Raw genomic sequence first — 19,684 nt, forward strand, 5'->3', positions numbered from 1 at the left:
CTCATTTTATGCCTGAATGGTACAGCTAATAGAGGGCTGCTCACTTTTGTTTTGCAAATAAAATTATTTCTAAATCACATAAAGGTGTAGATGAGATTATTCTTATTGTTTATCACAGATTTAGACAAAAGACAAAAAGCCATGTTGACAAGGATGCGAATCCCCTTTGACTCTGCAAGTACGGATCTGTTTATCATGTGTATGTTACAGCTTATTTATGACAGCCCAACACTGCAAACACCCTAAGTGTCCATTAACAGCAAAATGGTTGTATCTATTACGGTACATCTACAAGATGTGGTATCATATAGGCATTAAAAAAATGATGATATAGGGAATTCCCTGGCAGTACAGTGATTTGGACTCCGCACTTTCACTGCCAAGGGCCCGGGTTCGATTCCTGGTTGGGGAACTAAGATCCCACAAGCCGTGTGGTCTCACAAGCCAAAAAAGATGATATAGATCGACATTTACAGACATAAAAAGATGTTCTCAATAGTTTTAAGGTTAAAAAAAGCAGTTAAACCTCTTAGATATAATCCCTTCTTACTTAACAATATGTATGCATAAAGCAATACAGAACATAACCTTGGACAAGTCACTTAACACAATATGGCAACTTTTCTCATTTGCAAACCAGATTTACAAACTAAATGTGCTCACGTATGTAATGGGCCTACCAATAAAAGGCACAAAATAGGCACTCAGATCACAGCAATTGTTAATCCTGCATCTCTCTAGTACCAAGATAGAGTATAAAAATACGCAGAGGTCTTCCCTGGTGGTGCGGTGGTTGAGAGTCCGCCTGCCGGTGCAGGGGACATGGGTTCGTGCCCCGGTCCGGGAAGATCCCACATGCCGCGGAGCGGCTGGGCCCGTGAGCCATGGCTGCTGGGCCTGCGCGTCTGGAGCCTGTGCTCCGCAACGGGAGAGGCCACAACAGTGAGAGGCCCACGTACCGCAAAAAAAAAAAAAAAAAATACGCAGAGAAAATGTGAAGGAATTTCCTTACTATTCCTCTTCTGAAATCAGAAGTCACTGATTTCAGAAAGTGAACAGCTTTCCAGCTTCCATGTTATGTGTTTTTACACATATAAACACGTATGCTGGCTTTTTCTTAACATAAACTGGATTACGCTATATACATTTTAGTCCAAATTCTTTTAACGTGTGTTTTTTTTCTTTTCCAAGATTTGATTTTATTATTTTTTTGAATTTTATTTATTTTTTATACAGCAGGTTCTTATTAGTTATCTATTTTATACATATCAGTGTATACATGTCAATCCCAATCTCCCAGTTCATCCCATCACCCCCCCACCACCACCACTTTCCCCCCTTGGTGCCCATACGTTTGTATGGACAAACCTTCAATTTCACAATCTGTATGAGAGCTCCATGTCACTCCCCCGATATACACTTTATCATTTTCAACGGCTACCTGTTTCTGTTGTGCAAAAGGATACACCAAATATATGTAATCACCCCTAACGATGAACACTGGATTGCTTCCAATGTTCACCATTACAAAAAATGCTGCAATTAGTATCCTATATTATAGATTTTTTTTTGTACCTGAGTAAATAGTCCCCTCTTTTTAAGAAAAATCTGTAGTCCTGAAGTTAGAACTGTTCTGACATTTCAAATTTTAAATACTGACAAACTATCATCCAAAAGGCTTTACAATTTATACTCTCACTAATACTGTATAAAAGTCTCTATTTCTTTGCATCCTCACTAACGTTTAATATTAATTTATTTATGTTTTAATGAGCTCATAGATAAGTCTTATTATCTTCTACTTATCCTATTCATTTCTTTAGTATAGATTTATTGAACACCTACTACTCCTATGTAACAAAGTCCTATGCACTGAGAATACAGCAGTGAACAAAACATACCCAAACCCCTGCCCTTATGAAACTCACATCTTAGTGGGGGGAGGCAGAAAATAAACAAACAAGTAAGGATAGCAGGGAAAGAAAGAGGGAGCTTGGGGACAGGCAGGTGCAGTTTTAAAGAAGGTGACCGGTGAAGGCCTTACTGAGAGCAGTGTTTGAGTATTAATTTATGGAAATTCTTTTTATGCTTGGCACTTTAACCCGTTGTTATATTTATACTGAGAATAACCTCTCCCAGACTCTTACTGGTCTTTTACTGATTTTGGAAATCATTTTTCCATATGGAAGATTTTAATTTTTATTTATGTCAAAATTATCTATTCGTTAGAGTTTCTGCTTTTTATGTCAGTGCCAATTCTACTAGGCCAAACTACTGTGTTTGACTTATGCCAGCTTATTTTGTATTTTCTGTTCCAAATTTTTTTTTCTTTCTACTCAAGGATTCTAGATTGAAAATCCTGTTCCTTCAGAACTCCAAATCGGTTTTCCCAGTGTCACCTTGCATTCAGTGCTGTCAATGAGAAGTCTGATGACAATCTGAATCTTACTCCTTTGTGACTCATCAAGACTTTTTTCCTCTCTGGCAGCTCTTTGGAATTTTTTTTTTTACCCTTAGTGTTGTGAAATTTCAACATTTGTGTCTGGGTGTAAGTCTACTTCATTTATGCCGCTCAGCACTTGTTAAGTCTTTTAATATGAAAATTCTAAATTTTCCTTAAAGTCAATAAATTCCCTTTTTATTATTTCCTCAAATACATTCTTCCCTACATTCTCTGTTACTTTCACCGGTAACTTGAGATGAGTATTAGAACTTCTCGGTGTGTCTCGTATGTCTCTTAATTTTTCCTTTATATTTTCTATGGTTTTCCTTTTGGTAGTATGTTCTGAGAGAGTTTCTTAGATTGAACTTTCCTCTCTCATTCAGTTAACCCTATTCTTATTCAATCTACTAACTGGATTTTTACTTTGACACTACAGTTTTATTTCCAAGATTTTAACCCATTTTTTTTCCACAACAGCTAATTCTCAATCCTTGTAGGACAGTTCCCTTAAGCCTCTGAGAATACTGATGGTAATCTCTTCAAAGTCCCCCCCCCACCCCGCCACCATCTGATCTGCAATCTTGTCTAGGGCATCTAAGCTTCTCTTTACTGCGTCTGGTGTCCATGTTCATGATATGTGTTTTCCTTTAATACAGACGATTCCTGGCTTTGATGCTCCCTTTTCCTTGTCTGGGGACCTGATTTCTGACAACCTCACCCTGTCTCTAGACATTCAAGAGAGTAGGACATAGGACATGCTGCTCCTTGGCTTCCCGTCCTGCAGTCTCTCACAGGATTAGTCCTGAGGTTGCCCACTGTGCAAATGACAAAAGGCTGCCCTCTCCTAAGTGTCACAATATACTGCTTTTCCTTGCACCAGATGCTTTTCACTGCCAGCCAGGAAGCACGGTACACAAGCGAATCTGTGACTTTGATGTGAGCCGCCCCCCACGGCTGGGCCCCAAGGCTGAGACCAATGTACCACTGGCTGTGTCTCAACACAGGTGTCCCAGGAAGGTGCCTGTGCACCAGCTTTTTTGGGAGCTGTCCCCATCCCTCTCCTGTATCTGAGAAGTAGGGTATCTAATGCCTTTGAATTTAGCGACCCCCTCCAACACTTCCACCATATTTTGGTTTGTGCTTTTCTCCACCCATCCAATTCCATCTTCCTATCTTTCAGAAGCTTCCCCAAAGAGTATGGCCATGACTCCGGTTTTCTAGCAAGGATACTGACTATTTGAAATCTGTCTGTGTGTGCAAGTTTCAGGATTTGGAGGAGGGATGGAATAGGGGCTTAGCTTGTCTTCTCGATTCCATCCCCATATTCACTTTTTAAAATTTAATTTTTTAAAGTTGAAGTATAGTTGATTTACAATGTTGTGTTAATTTCTGCTGTACAGCAAAGAGATTCAATTTTATACACACACATACACACACACACACACACACATTCTTTTTTATATTCTTTTCCATTATGGTTTCTCACAGGGTATTGAATATAGTTCCCTGTGCTATAACGTAGGACCTTGTTGTTCAGGTTCACTTTTTAATTCAAATATTTCAAAAGATCCAAAAGTCTATTTGGTATGAGGACTGAATACTATAGTAAGAGTGATTCTTTTTAGGTTAATAAAAACTTAACAATGTAAAGGCCATAAATCTAAAAGTGTCTTAAGCTATAAAGTTTACTAAAAAAATAATAATTTAGAGGCCTGCCAGGCCTGGCTGAAAAATCATAGAATGAATTTATATTCACTAAGCACCATCGCCCCATCCTGGAGACCTATTAAGATGAAGGTGGACATCATAATCTATCTTCTACATTTTCTGGATTTGGGTAATAAGACATTATCCTTAACAACTTCTCAGGCTAGTAAGCCAAATAACTGGGTGTTTGTTCTTTGGTTTATGAAACGTGAGTAATGTGTCTGAGATTTTCATTTTTCGGTTGTTATGCAGATATAGTACGAACTGGGTGGGCTCGTACTATTTTATATCTAACGCATAAAATACGTTAGAATGTATATTCAAGGGATACCCTGAATGGCTCTTACCAGAAACACAACTAAAATCACACAGAAAAAGGATGGCAAAATAATATTGGAGACTTTCTGTCTCCTGATGATTTCCCAGTCCTGCTGAGGGACTGGAAGAAATACCTTGACTCATCAGGGGCCCACTGGTTACTGTGGGTGGAAGAACAAGAAGAGAAATGTGGAGAACCAGCTTCTGGGCCGCTTTAAGCGCAAGAGCAGAGTCCTCCCTGGAGAAAACACCACCTACCTGCCGAGAAAAGCCCTTCTCTGTGCTTCCCTGCCCGATGGTTATTTTTCGTAGAAATCGGTCATTTGTATCCATGACTGGAAGAGAAGAGAACAGAGCATCAACGAGCAGGGACTGGCTGCCCAGTGTGTGTCTGGCATTATTCTGGGTGTTGCAGAGGCAGCAAGAGCAAGAGCTAAGGTTTGGCTTCCCTGAGCTGATGATCCCGTGGGAGGATCACAGAAAGGGGTCAAATAAACTAGGGATCACCCAGCTAGGAGACCAAGGAGGGGATATGACGGCGTGTGTCGGGAAGGGGTCTGGGGTGGGGTGCCGTTTTGAACAGCAGTAAGGAAAAGCATTTCTGAAGGAGTGTCCTTTTTACACTGAAACCTGAGGCACAAGAAGAAGCCAATTAAGTCTCTCTGAAGGTTAAACATTGAACGAACATCTGACCCACCACTTCCAGGTATATATCCAACAGAACAGGAAGCAGCTATTGCATACCCATGATCATAGCAGCATTATTCACGACAGCCAAGAGGTGGAAACAGCAAAGTGTCTGCTGACAAATGAACAGATAAACAAAATGTGGTACAGACATACAATGGAATGTTATACAGCCATAAAATGAGTGAACGTTTGATATATTACGATACAACGTGGACGGATGCTGAAAACATTATGCATGATGAAATAAACCAGATACGGTATGATTCCACTTGTATGGGGTTCTTAGAATAGGCAAATTTATAGAGACAGAGAGTAGAATGGTGACTACCAGGGGCTGAGGGGACGCGAGGACTTATTATTGAGGGAGTGTTGAGGATGATGAAAAGGTTTGGGGTGTAGTTAGTGGTGATGGTGTAACCATCCCACGCCTTGGCCTATATGCCATTCGTGGCATATATTTAATGCCATGAATTGCACACTTATGAATGATTAAGATGATATGCTATGTATATTTTACCATATAAAAAACCCCCAAATAAATAAAGTAGTATATGTGGGGGGAGAAGTCAATGATGATTCGAGTAAGTATCGATTCTCTTCACTCTTGTCACTGGCCTGTATGAACTGCACCGATTTACATTTTGTTTGTGAAAACCAAATCGACAATGCCAGAAAGTAAAGCCAGAAGGACACAGTCTTCACTAATAATTTATACTGCATCAAACAGCAAGCCGTCCACACTGACAACTTAGATCCAATTTACTAAATGTTTAACATGGCTCTGACCAAAACGGTGGCGGGAATTGTGTATTTGGGGACTACAAGCATCTGTAGGATGAAATTGTGAACGTTTTCTTCCACACACAAGGCACGGACAGACCTGCCAGCCTCGCCCGCCTCTGCTGCTCCCTGACTCGCCGCCGGCCTCTTTCTCTACATACGGTACTCTCCTCTCGGGACTTCCCTGGGGGCGCAGTGGTTAAGAATCTGCCTGCCAATGTAGGGGACACGGGTTCGATCCCTGGTCTGGGAAGATCCCCCATGCCGTGGAGCAACTAAGTCCGGGGGCCGACACAACTACTGAGCCCACATGCCACAACTACTGAAGCCCGTGCGCCTAGAGCCCGTGCTCCACAACAAGAGAAGCCACCGCAATGAGAAGCCTGTGCGCCGCAACTAGAGAAAGCCCACACACAGCAACGAAGACCCAACGCAGCAGCCAAAGAAAACTCCCAAAATCAAAAACAAACAGACCCTCTCCTTTCTCACACATACATATATACATTCATATTACCGCACATTCATACGGGCACCCAGGCAACCCTCCTCAAGCACACAGAAACCTCTCTATGACTTTAAGGCATAAGCAGAGGGCACACAGAGAAAGGAACGCCTCTCACTATTATCACTAGCTAGTGCCTTATTCCCAAGACCAATGGTACAGAATCATATAAAGTAAAAATAATTCCTACTCTCATGTGTAGTATACACAATCTTAATGTGATCTTTTTATTGGTATTTCAGCTGGTTTTTATTTAGCAAAGAAAACACAAACAAGAACCGCCCCCCCCCCAAAAAAAAACTTAGTAAGATCCACTACAATCAGCGGCATCAGAAGGCCACCTGTGCGTTTATTAGCTCAGCCCTGGCGGAACAGGGCGTCTCACCAGGCTTTTGATGTCCATGGAAAGACGTGTGAAATGACAGAGATACACAAAAGAAATGTGAAGATTAAATTCTGATACACAAGAAAGATGGGTAACAGAAAGTAACGCTAAGTTAGTACACGGGATTCCTGCCCTCTAAGTGGCAGAGGTGGCGATGGCATGAGAAACATACTTATTCATTTCAGGGCTATTTACTGAGGGCCAATTTTGTGGCAGGTCCTGTGAGAGCTGTACAGGGAAACAAAGATGGACAAGACATCATTCCCTGATGGAAGGCACTCACTGGCGAGGGGAGAGATGGAGAGTTCAGGCAGGCGTGGAGGGGGGACCCTGCAGAGGGGAGAGATCCGGTTTTTCACGCTTTGCCCTAGACGGTCCCTTTAGGACTACACCGCTCTGTTTTGAGGAGCATCCAGAGTGTTCCTAGTGGCTTGTTAAACAACCAGCACCAGCTCAGGGACCGGGAAATACAGGGTAGGACATCGAGGCTAGGCCCACTACTTTGGCTTTGGCAGAAGTGTACTGATTCCCTGCAAGGCTGTAGGGGACTGCTGGGAACTAGTAACTGGATGTCAGTTCCCTGGAGACTGAGGCTTCTTGGTCTTCGGTCTAACGGCCTGTGAGGCCCCAGGGGTTCTGATACTCAGAACAGCAGGGCTCACATCCTTCGAGGAACAATAAAATGACTTGATGTCCACTGTTTCTTCTGCTTATACTATGTGTTTCTGGAATAGTCTATCGGCTCCCAGTTCCACCCTGTTACCACGCACTTATGAGGCCTTCAAGCTAGTGACGGGAAGCATAGGAGAAAACAACCACGAGTTAAATTTCTTACAAAGGATAAAAGGGAAGAGGCGAGCACTCAATATGCGACATCTATGGTCTCAGAAGAGTTTTTTAGCCCCATGTGGTCACAGAGTGTCCCCTCTGTAGTTATCAAATTATAAAAGCATCTAATCTCACCCAAAGGCCATACTCTTTCTAGCTCTAAGCCAATACTGTCTTTAAAAAAAAGAACAACAAGAAAGAAACCTTACTTTATATTTATTTATTTATTTTTTTTTGCGGTACGTGGGCCTCTCACTGCTGTGGCCTCTCCCGCCGCGGAGCACAGGCTCCGGACGCACAGGCTCACCGGCCATGGCTCACGGGCCCAGCCGCTACGCGGCATGTGGGATCCTCCCGGACCGGGGCACGAACCCGTGTCCCCTGCATCGGCAGGCGGACTCCCAACCACAGCGCCACCAGGGAAGCCCCAAAACCTTACTATTAAATGACCTCAATCTATTTGACGGAGAGTCCTATTTCTTATATTAATTCATGGGAATAAGAGCCAAACTAGCTATCAAACGTCATTCCAAACTCCTCTGACCTAGGTGGCTTGTCTATAGCAATAATTAGCACTTTAGTGCCCTAAACAATAATACAATTCTAGTATTTATCTGGAGTAATTTTTTAACGTTATCACTCACATTAAAAGTGATTTGCAACGATGGTATGCTTCAGTCCTTTCATGCTTCTTGGGGAGAAAGCAATCTGCAAGGTGGCCCTGGGTACATATGAGGGATTGTGTAGCCTTTCTTTTTCTAAGACCCACTTAGGAATGGGTGGCCCCATTTCTGGTGGCTGCCTCAGCTGGAGCCACAATGCAGATGCGGAAGAACGCCCCTTGTGTAAAAATTTCTTTTTTAGCATATCCCCATGCTAGGTTTAAAATACACTGATTTCCAGGGCTTCCCTGGTGGTGCAGTGGTTAAGAATCTGCCTGCCAATGCAGGGGACATGGGTTCGATCCCTGGTCTAGGAATACCCCACATGCCGCAGAGCAACTAAGCCTGTGCACCACAACCACTGAGCCTGCACTCTAGAGACTGTGAGCCACAACTACTGAAGCCTGCGTGCCTAGAGCCCATGCTCCGCAACAAGAGAAGCCACAGCGATGAGAAGCCGACACACCACAATGAAGAGTAGCCCCTGCTCGCTGCAACTAGAGAAAGCCCGCGCGCAGCAACGAAGACCCAATGCAGACAAAAATAAATAAATTAAACAAATTAATTGAAAAAAAAAACCGATTTCCACCTGCATTAATTTTTTGTTCACAAAAATGCTTTAAAGAGTAACACAAACTCACAAATGCCTTGAAAAAGCTGACTATGCATTTCAGATATAATGGAATAGTAATAATTAATCCTAGTTATAAAAAAAAAGTTAGGACTTCCCTGGTGGCGCAGTGGTTAAGAGTCCACCTGCCAATGCAGGGGACACTGGTTTGAGCCCTGCTCCGAGAAGATCCCACATGACGCGGGGCAACGAAGTCCGTGCGCCGCAACTACTAAGCCTGTGGTCTACTGTCCACGAGCCACAACTACTGAGCCGGCATGCCTAGAGCCCGTGCTCCGCAACAAGGGAAGCCACCGCAACTACAAGCTCGTAAGAAACCGCAACAAACAGTAGCCCCTGCTCGCCGCAACTAGAGAAAGCCCCTGCACAGCAATGGAGACCCAATGCAGCCAAAAAAAAAAAAAGGTAGTAGACTTCCCAATAAAATGCTGAACATATTCATATCGGTAATTAAAAATGATGTTGGGGGCTTCCCAGGTGGCGCAGTGGTTGAGAGTCCGCCTGCCGATGCAGGGGACACGGGTTCGTGCCCCAGTCCAGGAAGATCCCACATGCCGCGGAGCAGCTGGGCCCGTGAGCCATGGCCGCTGAGCCTGCGCGTCTGGAGCCTGTGCTTCGTAACGGGAAAGGCCACAACAGTGAGAGGCCCGCGTACCGCAAAAAAAAAAAAAAAAGATCAGAGCAGAAATAAATGAAATAGAAACAAAGAAAACAATAGCAAGGATCAATAAAACTAAAAGCTGGTTCTTTGAGAAAATAAACAAAATTAATAAACCATTAGCCAGACTCATCAAGAAAAAGAGGGAGAGGACTCAAGTCAATAAAATTAGACACGAAAAAGAAGTTACAAAGACACCGCAGAAATACAAAGCATCCTAAGAGACTGCTACAAGCAACTCTATGCCAATAAAATGGACAACCTAGAAGAAATGGACAAATTCTTTGAAAGGTATAACCTCTCAAGACTGAACCAGGAACAAAGAGAAAATATGAACAGACCAATCTCAAGTAATGAAATTGAAACTGTGATTAAAAATCTTCCAACAAACAAAAGTCCAGGACCAGATGGCTTCACAGGTGAATTCTATCAAACATTTAGAGAAGAACTAAACACCCATCCTTCTCAAACTCTTCCAAAAATTGCAGAGGAAAGAACACTCCCAAACTCATTCTATGAGGTCACCATCACCCTGATACCAAAACCAGAAAAAGATACTACAAAAACAGAAAATTACAGACCAATATCACTGATGAACATAGATGCAAAAATCCTCAACAAAATACTAGCAAACAGAATCCAACAACACGTTAAAAGGATCATACACCATGATCAAGTGGGGTTTATCCCAGGGATAAAAGGATTCTTCAATATATACAAATCAATCAATGTGATACACCATACTAACAAACTGAAGAATAAAAAGCATATGATCATCTCAATAGATGCAGAAAAAGCTTTTGACAAAATTCAACACCCACTTATGATAAATACTCTCCAGAAAGTGGGCACAAAGTGAACTTACCTCGACATAATAAAGGCCATATATGACAAGCCCACAGCAAACGTCATTCACAATGGTGAAAAACTGAAAGCATCTCCTGTAAGATCAGGAACAAGACAAGGATGTCCACTCTCACCACTATTATTCAACATAGTTTTGGAAGTCCTAGCCATGGCAATCAGAGAAGAAAAAGAAATAAAAGGAATCCAAATTGGAAAAGAAGAAGTAAAACTGTCACTGTTTGCACGTGACAAGATACTATACATAGAGAATCCTAAAGATGGCATCAGAAAACTATTAGAGCTAATCAATGAATTTGGTAAAGTTGCAGGATACAAAATTAATGCACAGAAATCTCTTGCATTCCTATACACTAATGATGAAAAATCTGAAAGAGAAATTAAGGAAACACTCCCATTTACCATTGCAACAAAAAGAATAAAATACCTAGGAAAAAACCTACCTAGAGAGACAATAGACCTGTATGCAGAAAACTATAAGACACTGATGAAAGAAATTAAAGATGACACAAACAGATGGAGAGATATACCATGTTCTTGGATTGGAAGAATCAATATTGTGAAAATGACTATACTACCCAAAGCAATTTACAGAGTCAATGCAATCCCTATCAAATTACCAATGGCATTTTTTACAGAACTAGAAGAAAAAATCTTAAAATTTGTATGGAGACACAAAAGACCCCGAATAGCCAAAGCAGTCTTGAAGGAAAAAAACAGAGCTGGAGGAATCAGACTCGCTGATTTCACACTATACTACAAAGCTACAGTAATCAAGACAATATGGTACTGGCACAAAAACAGAAACACAGATCAATGGAACAAGATAAAAGCCCAGAGAGAAACCCATGCACCTATGGTCAACTAATCTATGACAAAGGAGGCAAGGATATACAATGGAGAAAAGAAAGTCTCTTCAATAAGTGATGCTGGGAAAACTGGACAGCTACATGTGAAAGAATGAAATTAGAACACTCCCTAACACCATACACAAAAATAAACTCAAAATGGATTAGAGACCTAAATGTAAGTCCTGAAAGTGTACACCTCTTAGAGGAAAACATAGGAAGAACACTCTTTGACATAAATCACAGCAAGATCTTTTTTGATCCACCTCCTAGAGTAATGGAAATAAAACCAAAAATAAACAAATGGGACCTAATGAAACTTCAAAGCTTTTGCACAGCAAAGGAAACCATAAACAAGAAGAAAAGACAACCCTCAGAATGGGAGAGAATATTTGCAAATGAATCAATGGACAAAGGATTAATCTCCAAAATATATAAACAGCTCATGCAGCTCAATATTAAAGAAACACACAACCCAATCCAAAAATGGGCAGAAGACCTAAATAGACATTTCTCCAAAGACATACAGATGGCCAAGAAGCACATGAAAAGCTGCTCAACATCACTAATTATTAGAGAAATGCAAATCAAAACTACAATGAGGTATCCCCTCACACCAGTTAGAATGGGCATCATCAGAAAATCTACAAACAACAAATGCTGGGGAGGGCGTGGAGAAAAGCGAACCCTCTTGCACTGTTGGTGGGAATGTAAATTGATACAGCCACTATGGAAAACAGTATGGAGGTTCCTTAAAAAACTAAAAATTGAATTACCATATGACCCAGCAATCCCAGTACTGGGCATGTACACAGAGAAACCATAATTCAAAAAGACACATGCACCCTAATGTTCACTGCAGCACTATTTACAACAGCCAGGTCATGGAAGCAACCTAAATGCCCACTGACAGACGAATGGATAAAGAAGATGTGGTACATATATACAATGGAATATTACTCAGCCATAAAAAGGAACGAAATTGGGTCATTTATAGAGACGTGGATGGATCTAGAGACTTTCATACAGAGTGAAGTAAGTCAGAAAGGGAAAAACAAATATCGTATATTAACACGTATATGTGGAACCTAGAAAAATGGTACAGATGAACCGGTTTGCAGGGCAGAAATTGAGACACAAATGTAGAGAACAAACGTATGGACACCAAGTGGGGAAAGCAGTGGTGGGTGGGGGTGATGGTGTGATGAACTGGGCAATTGGGATTGACATGTATACACTGATGTGTATAAAATTGATGACTAATAAGGACCTACTGTATAAAAAAATAAAATAAAATTTAAAAATTCAAAAAAAAAGTTGGAAAACATCTTGTCATAGTTGGTACTAATGTAAAAACAGCTGCGATTTAACTCTAAAAAAGAAAAAAAAAAACAAAAAGGAATACACACCATCTAACTCTTCGGTAGGTTTTATCAAGTGCTATTACCACATGCCTGTAATTATATATTACCGCCTCCATTTCCATCTCCAAGAGACCGCGGCCCAGAACAGGTATGTGAATCGCTCCTGACTCCACATTTAGTGCTTTTCCCCACTATCCCACCCTTATGGAGGGCAGTGCGGGAGAAGTGAGGGGTGTCACAGCCAAGAGGAAAACAGGGAGGTCAGGACAGACGTCCCTCTGCCCCACATTTGAAGTGCTGAAGGGGATTCTAGTAAGTGGCTGGAAGCAAGAGACTCAGAGAAAAGATTCTGCACTGAAAATACAAATTTCTAAGCTGCTTAGAGCTAGTGGTGAGGAAGAGAGTAAGAAATCAGAATGGCGGGTAGCTAGGGCAGCAGGACAATTAAGGGGAGAGACACAGACATTTTTACCCCCAAAGAGAATACAGGAGGCCAGAGATGAGACAGGAGAAAAGTAATTTTCCTCGGAAATCTGGAAGAGATGGGGTGAATGGGATGAGCTAAGGGTTCAGCTTTTTCTCCTAAATAGGAGGCAAGGATGAGAGAAGAGGCTGGTAAAATAAGTGACGGAAATAAATGGAGGGATTATGTAACGCAAGCTAGGAAGACAGTGGCAAGAAATACAATTGTGCATTTATGCAGAGCTCCAACTGGAAGACATGTCACCCTCCCCATCTAGCCACCAGCACCTACCTCTCTGCCACGTGATGGTGGAGGGGTCAATGTCAAGACGGGCAAATTTCCTCATTTCCTCTTCTGTCAGAGCGCTCGGATCAGTCTTATTTATTCCCAGTTTCTAATGATTAAGAAGAACAAAATATGTTTTAGAAGGAATAAAAAGCAAGACGTAACCAAATTATCCCTCTACTTTTACCTTTTCCATGACTAGTAAAGCCTTTTTAAAAACTAAGCTGAACTTCAAGTAAATGGTAGGTTAGTCCAACTCATAAATGAATGGATCCAAACACCTCCTAAAATGGGAGACATTCTTTGTGTACTGTCACCTGTTATTCGAAGGGTGTGTTTGTAATAATTATTATTACAATATAATTATTACAAATACACCCTTCGAATAACAGGTGACAGTACACAAAGAATAAGTGCCGTACTGTCTGTCATAGCCTAAGGCTCTCTACGCAGTCACCACATGCCATGCACAGAAGGGGCATAAAACTTCCATCTAACTGATGCTCCAGTTCATTAGTTCTTCTTTTCAGATACAAATACCAATAATTTTTTTTTAAACAATTTCCTCTTTTATTTATTTATTTTATTTATTTTTGGCTGCGTTGGGTCTTCGTTGCTACGCGCAAGCTTTCTCTAGTTGTGACCAGCGGGGGCTACTCTTTGTTGCAGTGCATGGGCTTCTCACTGCGGTGGCTTCTCTTGTTGTGGAGCATGGGCTCTAGGCACGTGGGCTTCAGTAGTTGTGGCACACGGGCTCAGTAGTTGTGGCTCGCAGGCTCTAGAGTGCACGCTCAGTAGTTGTGGCTCGCGGGCTCTAGAGCGCAGGCCCAGTTGTTGTGGCACACGGGCTTCGTTGCTCCAAGGCATGTGGGATCTTCCCGGACCAGGGCTCGAACCCGTATCCCCTGCACTGGCAGGCAGATTCGTAACCACTGCGCCACCAGGGAAGTCCCTACCAATGATTTAAGTAACGATTATGTCTACGTTTTCAAGTTATTTCTAATTCCACAAGAAAAAAGTTAAAACTTTTAAAGCATCTCTTTCTATAAAGAAAACACTCTAACAAAGTGGTTTTTGATAAAGTATAAGAAAAGAATCTGGGAAACAAACTATAAACATTGGAGATGCTGAGGATACCATATTGTGCGTTATTCTCAACAAACTGAACTTGGTTCAGTAAGAAGCCAGGGGATGAATTTTTTAAACCAATTCTCACCAACCAGTGGCTGTAGATTATACCATTAAAGTTATTTTTTAGTCTGAAAAAAAGCAAAGGGAAAATCTACGTGATAGTAGGGCATTAAGTAGCAAACAGCACTAGAAAATGGTAAAATGGATAAGAATTAAGAGCACATCCACAAATACAATCTTAGAATCTTGCTACAATAAAAACTGAAATAGATGAATTTTCAAAGTCTTTCTTAGAAAATTAAGAACTGTCATGAAAAGGAAGACTCTTGGCAATCTTCATTTGTTAGTTGACTAGAGTTCTCAGCAGAGTGGTGCTCTCGTTTTATAGATGAAGAAGCTGACGTCTATAAGGGTGAACTAATTTGTCCACCTGCTTTTTGGTGCAGGATCAAGGCCTCAGGCATCTAGTTCTGGGCAATCTCTGTTACATTGTTCTGTCTATTTAGAGTTCAATATCCAAAAAAAGCATCTGAAAACCCAAATCAAATCAAGTTCAAAATTTCTGGTTCTGACAATTTTTCTGATTTGTTTCCAGGGTATTTTCTTTTTAAAGAACCATTAACTAGAAACTTACTTTCAGCCGAGCAAGTTGAATTTTTGAAAATTCTCTAACACCATTCACTGAAGCAACCAGTCGATTATACAGAGCCTAGAAACGCAAAATAAAAACAGAACTCACAAAAGTTTAAGGGCCAACCATGAACTTGGACAATTTACAGAATATGGCGAAGTTCATTACATTTATAACCAAACTGTTTAGATTACAGACCCTATTAAAATTCTTGGTTCATGTAAATAATTTAGACTGAAGTTCTGTCATTTTAATAAATTCGACTAGATCTGCAATAATGCACATTGTAAAGAGTTTGTATGAAAATACATTTCTTGATCTACAGCCTTATAACTACCAAATTAAAATTTATCTCTATATTTATTTTTGGCTTCAAAAACTCACTAGGGAGTTAGTTTAATTGGAGGATGTTAGGACCTTTGTAAAATGTGTCAGAAATTCCCACTTTTATCCATGTCCTATGTCTATGAGGAATTAGCATCTAGTAGTCTGTCCCCTTCAGGTGTGTGATTTACCTCTCAGACCCTACAGCCCTGAGGCCCAAAAAGGGGGTCTGACCTGTTTAGCAGGGCATCTAGGATAGCTGCCTGTAACATCAGAATCTTAAAAAGATATCTCTCCAACCCCCTTAGCAGAGACCAGAGATTACACCCATGGGCAAAACTAAGAGAACTTGTCTACCAATTACCTTTAAAACTAAAGGTTCGTCTTGAAGACAATTTGGCTTAAAAAGAGCAACTATAGCATAATTCTCCCAATAACCTGGTAGTGGTCATAAACTAATTTGAGAACCTTACCAAAGTACAGATCCTCTCCTTAAGAAATAAGGACATATATACAATTCACAACATTTTGAATAGAATTTCAGAGAACTTTCGGACTCCAAAAGTTTTTTCATGAATTCCTTAATCCAGGAATCCCAGAATAAGATGCCCAAAATGGCCTTTTGGGCATCTTAAAACAAGGAGCCTTTCTCACCTTGTCTGTTTGAGTATTTTCATGCAAAATCCTTGTGTCGATAGCAGCGGCCAACAAGTTATTAGCAGCGGTGATGGCATGGATGTCCCCAGTCAGGTGCAGGTTGAGCTATAAAATGAAACGAAAACATCTTTCTACTTGTTTCAAACAACCATTGCAGTACTGAAGGACTTTCCAAATAAACAAAATATTCTGCTAATGACATACCCTTACAACGCTTAGGATATGTTTTATATAGCCTGAATCCGAAGATCAGAAAATGTCAGTCTGCCACTTGACAACAAAGAATACTTGCACAGACTTTCTATTGCAAATTCTTCCTTTCTCAGGTTAAGAGTGAAACAATTCTGATGGACTTAATGATTGGGTTCCTTATTTTGGTTTTCTTTTTTCATGTACTTTTATGCACTGTTTTATAATTAAGAAAATAGTACCATATCAAATGTACTTTGGAATAAGGCAGGGAATAAAACACACAGTAGCAACAGAACCATATAGAATGTGACAGCCTGAGAAATAGAAAAAAAGTATCACTCTCACAACTCTCTATTTCGTTATTTTTCTTCTAATCTTACGTGCACACATGATTATTATCTGTAGAATCAGCATGTTTGTAATTTGCTAACTTTTTCAGATAGTTCTAACTACCTTGTTCCTCAGTTTGGCCCAACTTGGGCCATGCAGGTGATGCCAATATGACAGCAGGTCAGCAGCGCCCTTTCAATACTCCCCAGGCCACGTTCCTTACACTCCATCCCCAACCTGGCCCCCTGGCTCTGGAGCTTCCTGGCTTGTGACTGTTACTCATCCTCCTGCAGATGAGGCCTGGGGCTATTTTTCTCAGCCAAGCCTTGACTATGCTTTCTCACTCCCACCCCCTTCTCACTCCCACCCCCAACATTTGAAGATTATCCAAAATTTCCCTCTAGCTTCCATGATGCTCACATCCCTGTGGGTAAAAAGAAAACCCTTTCTTATTCCTTCAACAAAATCAACAAATATTTCCTAGTGAGCACCTCTTACGTGCTGGGCACACTGCTAAGTGCTGGGGCCCAGGGGGTCTAACTCCTCACAGCCCGATGGGACCACACGGAGGTAAACACAGAGCAGGAGGGGATCCGTGGGATGCAACAGAACCTCGACGGAGCAGGTACCATTTGAAATGTGAGCTGAGCAGGGAAGGCAGGAAAGGGAAGAACATTCCAGACTTGGAACCAAGAGAAAACAGGGCAAGGAGTTTGACAGGGTGGAGACAGGGAGGGTGGCATGGGAACCTGAGACACTGGGGGTGGAGAGATGGCCGGAGCATGACGGAGTAACTGCTGAAATGCAGGCAACAGAAAAGGACATGGGCTTTAGGAAGACTTCTCAGGACCTGGACCAAGAGGGTGATGTGGAGAGTGGAACTGATGGGACCTGGTCACTGATTAAATCCAGGGGACAAGGAGGTGTTAATACAGGGTGTAGAAACTGGTCTTGTAGAAATAAGAATTGACACCATTGGCCTATCTGGACCATTTGTTTTTTGGAACTATGGTTGTCCCTCAGTATCCATGCGGAATTGGTTTCAGGACCCTGTAGATAGCAAAATCCACAGATACTCAAAGTCCCTTATGTAAAATAGTGTAGTATTTGCATATAACATACTCTCATCCTCCGGTATAATCTAAATCATTGCTAGACTACTTATAATACTCAATACAATGTAAACGTTATGAAAATAATTACCAGCGTGCATTAATTCAAGTTTTGCTTTTTGGAACTTTCTGGAAAATTTTTTTTCCTGAGTATTTTCAAGCTGCAGTTGGTCAAAACCATGAATGTGGAACCTGTGGATACAGATGAGCGACTGGATTTGATTCTGGAGTCTCAGTTCACAGAAGGGAAGAGTCCAGGCCTTCCCAAATGCAGCAGTGTTAACAGATGATGATGGACATACAGCTCTGCGTCCTATCATCCAGAACCCTTGAGGTAGGTTTTGGGATTCAGAAGTTTTTGGAATGTAGAAAGGTAGTGTGATGGACACGTAATTTATTTATAAAACATTCCAAGCAGGGTCCAGGTCAGCATCCATTAATCAAAAATAATATTTCTGCAGCAAAATATATGAATATTTACACCTAGTGGCACAGACAAAATCCATAAGTAGCTGATTAACAGTAAATGTCAGGTTTTACCCCAAATGGGTCAGGCAAACATTTCTGGTTTTCAGAGCCTTCAGAACTTTGGGATTGAGGATAAAGTACTGTGGGCCTGTATTTACAGAAGCACAGAGAAAAGGTTCCAGGAGGGAAAAACAGTGACACAAGACCCGTGTCTCTTGGAATCTTACCTCTTCCATAGGGATGACCTGGGCGTATCCACCACCTGCAGCTCCTCCTAAACAACAGAGCAGGTACCATTTGAAATGAGTTGCCAAGGACAGGAGCCCCAGGGACACAGCTCCCCAAGCCCAACAGGGAGGCACGTACCCGTAAGATGTAATAAAAAGAGGCAGTGAGAAATAATACGTCTCAGGCAAAGCAGAACAGAAGGTGAAGAAAGTTCACCCTACGTCCCACTATATAATTTAAGGACTTTGGTCTCTTTGTTTAAAAGGGGGGTAAGCAGAATACAGCAAACGGCGTTACAGCGAACGTGAGATTCTTTCGTTAATTTATTATTAGATCTATGTGGCTATGCTTCACCTAAACGGCACATGCATTTAAAGTACCAAAAACTTTCCTAAATAACATCTACCTGATCAACAGACTTACACATTACAGACTTCCGTCAGTTTATTTTAGTTAATAGTATATATGATTTATCATGCTGCTTATCCCCCAAAATAGTAAAGTCATTACATTAAAAAGACTTCTCTATCCTAAAACAATGATGCCTTCTGTGTCCACATCATTTTACAGTTGACCTTATTTTTATACACTATTTTGCCTCACAATAATCTGGGAAGCCTAGTACTATATACCTTTTACACTATTACACATGCGGCTCAGAGAAGTTATGACTGGCTAAAGGTCACACGGCGGTAAGAGACACAGCCACAAATAAAACCCCAGGCTTCTTGTCCACATCTAGTGTTCACTGCACTACATAATGTATGACATTCTAACAGTACTTAAAGTTAGGAGTTGTTAATATTTGTAACAGTAATATAAATATAATACTGCTAAAAACCACAAAGTACCGAGAACAAGCAGTAATTGTAGCAGTAAAGGCTATTATAAAGTGAGCTGAAGAATGATTCATGATAAATCCATGAAGCAAGACTAGTGACGGTGGAGGTGCCAGATCGCAGCCCAACCACAGCCACAGAGGAAGTTCATCGCATCTCCCGGTCCACAGCCGGTTTCCAGAGCTCCTTGGGGCCCACGCAGCAACTCCAATGACATGAGGCTTGGGGCTGACCTAAGGGATCTCTTAACGGTTTGGATGGAAAGACCTTTTAGCTTGGCTGGGATGACAAAACACCAATATAAACAGCTGAGTTTCAAAACCGCTCGGCAAAGAAGGTACTGA

General features: G+C 41.4%; 1 protein-coding gene across 4 annotated transcripts in view; it reads right to left on the minus strand.

Moving 5' to 3' along the window:
- Nucleotides 1-19,684, minus strand: part of MTHFD1L (methylenetetrahydrofolate dehydrogenase (NADP+ dependent) 1 like) — a gene marked incomplete at its 5' end in the record, with an annotated part of 196,699 nt that overhangs the window by 123,343 nt on the left and 53,672 nt on the right. For all 4 annotated transcript variants that reach the window (XM_082855826.1, XM_082855827.1, XM_082855825.1 and 1 more), the window contains 5 exons: nucleotides 4,727-4,803; nucleotides 13,435-13,537; nucleotides 15,194-15,268; nucleotides 16,169-16,276; nucleotides 18,501-18,547. In XM_082855826.1, coding sequence (XP_082711952.1) covers nucleotides 4,727-4,803; nucleotides 13,435-13,537; nucleotides 15,194-15,268; nucleotides 16,169-16,276; nucleotides 18,501-18,547 — 410 coding nt within the window. The remainder of the gene's footprint in view (nucleotides 1-4,726; nucleotides 4,804-13,434; nucleotides 13,538-15,193; nucleotides 15,269-16,168; nucleotides 16,277-18,500; nucleotides 18,548-19,684) is intronic.

This window comes from Leucopleurus acutus (assembly GCF_964270905.1).
Source record: "Leucopleurus acutus genome assembly, chromosome: 15".
In the NCBI taxonomy this organism is placed as follows: Eukaryota; Metazoa; Chordata; class Mammalia; order Artiodactyla; family Delphinidae; genus Leucopleurus; species Leucopleurus acutus.